Source organism: Otolemur garnettii, unplaced genomic scaffold, assembly GCF_000181295.1.
Source record: "Otolemur garnettii isolate 467f Iridium unplaced genomic scaffold, OtoGar3 scaffold00013, whole genome shotgun sequence".
NCBI classification, from domain to species: domain Eukaryota; kingdom Metazoa; phylum Chordata; class Mammalia; order Primates; family Galagidae; genus Otolemur; species Otolemur garnettii.
The window spans coordinates 909,635-913,257 of record NW_003852408.1 but is presented as its reverse complement, the minus strand read 5'-3'; the positions used below and the strand labels follow the sequence as shown (position 1 = coordinate 913,257).

The 3,623-nt window shown below is 36.2% G+C and overlaps 1 protein-coding gene across 3 annotated transcripts in view; it reads left to right on the top strand.

Annotated features, from left to right (window-relative positions):
• GIGYF2 (GRB10 interacting GYF protein 2) overlaps window positions 1–3,623 on the top strand; it is a 145,264-nt gene that overhangs the window by 75,906 nt on the left and 65,735 nt on the right. For all 3 annotated transcript variants that reach the window (XM_023510308.1, XM_012802254.2, XM_023510307.1), the window contains one exon: window positions 1,255–1,434. In XM_023510308.1, the coding sequence (XP_023366076.1) occupies window positions 1,255–1,434 (180 nt within the window). The remainder of the gene's footprint in view (window positions 1–1,254; window positions 1,435–3,623) is intronic.

The following is a 3,623-nucleotide window of genomic DNA, read 5'->3' as shown; positions in this document are numbered from 1 at the left end:
CTGGACTGTGGCTTAGAGATCATGTGCTGTACCTGAGTTTTTTTTTTTTTTTTTTTACTCCTGTGTCTCTAATTATGTTTGTCTGAAGAGGAGGCATTTGTGTTTATGTTTGCTAGAGGTTTGAGTAAAACAGACAAATGGTAAAGTAGTACCATTTCTTTGGGAAAAATAATTGGTAGTGCTTATAAAAGTTGACCATACCGTGACAAATCAGTTTTATTCTCAGGTATATACCCAACAGAATTGCAAGCATATACCCACCAAAATTCATAATCAAGAATATTCATAGGCTGGGTGTGGTGGCTCACGCTTGTAATTCTAACACGGTGGAAGGCCAAGATGGGTGGATTCCGTGAGCTCATGAGCAAGAGTGAGAACCCCAACTCTACTAAAAATAAACTGAGGGAAGAGGATCACTTGAGCCCAAGAGTTGGAGGTTGCTGTGAGCTATGATGCCACAGCACTCTACCCAGGGCAACAGCTTAAGATTGTCTCAAAAAAGCAAAACAAATATTCATAGAAGCCCAACTCATAATAGCAAAAACTAGAAAAATTATAATTTTTCATTTACTTTTGAATTTACAGTCTGTTTTAGGATAAAAGAGAGGGTGCAATGTATACGTAACCGATTAGGTAGAATCATTAGTGTTGGTTTTTGAAATAAAGTATATCATATAATAAAAAATACTGTATAAGTTTGAAAAAAAGTACATGGCAATGATTGGCAAGATACGTTGTTAAATGACAATAGCAAGAATTCAAAACAATGTAGGTAACTTTTGAAGGGGTGGTTTTTGTATGGATGATGGAGCTATATACAGGGTGGCCATAAAGTTGTCTGTTTTAAATTGCACACAAACTTTATGGCTACCCTGTGTGTGTACACATACATACGTATATACAGAAGCATACCCCTGGGGGGTTGGGGAAGGCTTAATAAAAAACTGTTAATGATGGTTAGTTCTGGGGAGGGAGATTCTGAAGTTTTGTGTAGGAGGAAAATTGATTTACTTTTTGTTGTATGCTTATTTTTTGTAATGCACATATTATTTTGTTCAAAAAATATTTTCCCAGCCTATGAACGTTCAGCTTTAAGAACGTAATATATATATATATATATTTTTACAGTTACTTCATGCATACTTCCTGAACATTAACATAGACATATTTGCAGGGAAGCTTCATTTGAGCTGTAAAGTTTGTTTTCAGAATCTTTGTACATGTTTACTTACATGTTTACTTTTTCCTTTACAGGGAGGCCAAATTTTGAAGAAGGTGGACCAGCATCAGTAGGGAGAAAGCATGAGTTTATACGGTCAGAAAGTGAAAATTGGCGTATCTTTAGAGAGGAACAAAATGGAGAGGATGAAGATGGAGGCTGGCGACTCGCTGGATCAAGAAGAGATGGAGAGCGGTGGCGGCCTCACAGTCCTGGTAAGAAGTCTGTTGAGAGAAGGCACAAAGGGACTCATATAAGGCATAGTTTCATGGAAATAGTTAGGAATAAAGTGGAAAGGATAAACTGGTTAAAGAGAGGAGTCATATTTATCTTTTTTTTTTTTAACAGAGTCTCACTTTGTTGCCCTCGGTAGAGTGCTGTGGTGTCACAGGTCACAGCAACCTCCAACTCGTGGGCTTATGTGATTCTCTTGCCTCAGCTTCCTGAGTAGCTGGGATTGCAGCTGCTGGCCACAATGCCCGGCTACCTTTTGTTGCAGTTTGGCTGGGGCTGGGTGTGAACCCACCACCCTTGGTATTTGGGGCTGGCACCCTACCCATTGAGCCACAGGCACCCCCAAGAGAGGAGTCATATTATTTATGCCATCATACTGAGTACTATAAAAGATTTTCAACATACAAATTTCCCAACACATCTGTTCAGTTTATTGAAATCACTTAATTTTTTTGGGACAGATTAATGTAGTGGGAAGCACCTGCCCTCAACTTCAAAAATGAGAGAACAATCCATTTTTTGAATCTTTTTTTTAGAATTCCTTAAAACTTATAAAACACTTGAAATATGTGCTCCATCCCTGAAAATGGGTGTTTTTCCCACAAAAGAAAGGATTTATTTTTTCATTGTTTTTCCTTATGAAAATGTGATTTACTCTTATTTCAGGAATCAACTTTAAACCTAGGTCAAAACATAATCACAAGTTTGTTTTTTTGTCTCTCCAACATTAAAAAAAGGAGAGAGAATAGAAGTGAATAATGGTTTTTAAAGTTCTTCTTAAGAATGCTTCAAAGTGTTCTTGTACATTAGATATGCTGGTAATTGAAGACACTGGTGCTTTGTGTTAAAGTTCACCCCCACCATGGTGCTGATTCCATGCCCCATGACAATCAGATGCAGTTATAGTTTGAACCATGGGGTCACACAGAATTGAAGGAAATAGTGTGGACATGTTCAGTGAACTTCATACCCATAACAGTATTTTATCCACCATATGCCAAGGAAGCTTACCTTTAGTAAAGGAAATTATAGTTAATGTTGTCTGCTTTTACTTTTTAGCAAAATCACTAGCCTAAACCTGAGTAGATAAAATAACAAGTATTCAAAGTATTTTATGAAGGTGTAGGTAGATAGAAACATAGTGCCATTAATCTTTGGGTAGAGTTATGGTGCTTTTATATTTGTGCTCTTCCTGACTGCCTCTTGGGTGAGTTTTCTGTCATTAGTGGGCATTGTTTACATCACAGGATTGAGGCAATTCTCATCAGTCTGTGTCTTGGGCAACCAAATGGTATAGTTCTCTTCAAGGCATCACGGCATTTTGTGCTGAGCTTGCCTGTAAGCAGAAGGGTTTGTGGGCTATGGTCACAACAAGCATTCAGTGAAGAATGGACAGGATCTGGGCTGAGCAAAATGAGAACTTCCAGCTGGTCAAAAACAAACAAGGTGAATGTTTGGGAAGACAAACAGTGTTTTCTGAGCTCAAATATCTGATGCTGATTTTATTAAAGGGCACTAAATGAAGTACCACCCACTCAGCAACTTAGAATTTGGTTAGATACTGCCTTTTTCTCATCTATTCTAAATCATTCTTTCCCCCTAATATTTGACTTTCATGTCAGCTTTGTCATCAACTTGTAAATCTTCCAAAATATGTATGTATAACATTTTTTTTTTTTTAGTTATACCTATGGCTAAAATCCACATTTTTTAAAGATGATTTGGAGGACATAAATAATATGGGTCTGATAAAAAATGTAAATGGAGTTTTTTTTTTTAAAGAATACTATCTCTACCCCTTCCTTTTGTTGTGATAGATTTAGGGGGTACAGGATGAATTCTGTTACATGTATATATTGGGTACTGGAGGGACATGTACTTTTTAGACCTAGCACAGAGTTTACTCTGACTGTATCAGTTGTTATAAGTTAACTCTTAAAATTTCTTAGATTACTATTGTTTAGGTTAGATTACTAATATCTTATTAGGATTTGAGTAAAATTTTAAAAATAATTATTTTGACTAATTTTATCTTGATGAAAGTAGTATCCAACTTTTACATAGATACAAGGTCTATAAAGTAATGGACAGCCTTAATAATCTATAGATTTGCTTTACCTGCTACATTGAGTTTCATAAATAAAATTTTATTGAGTTGTGTATAGTAGTA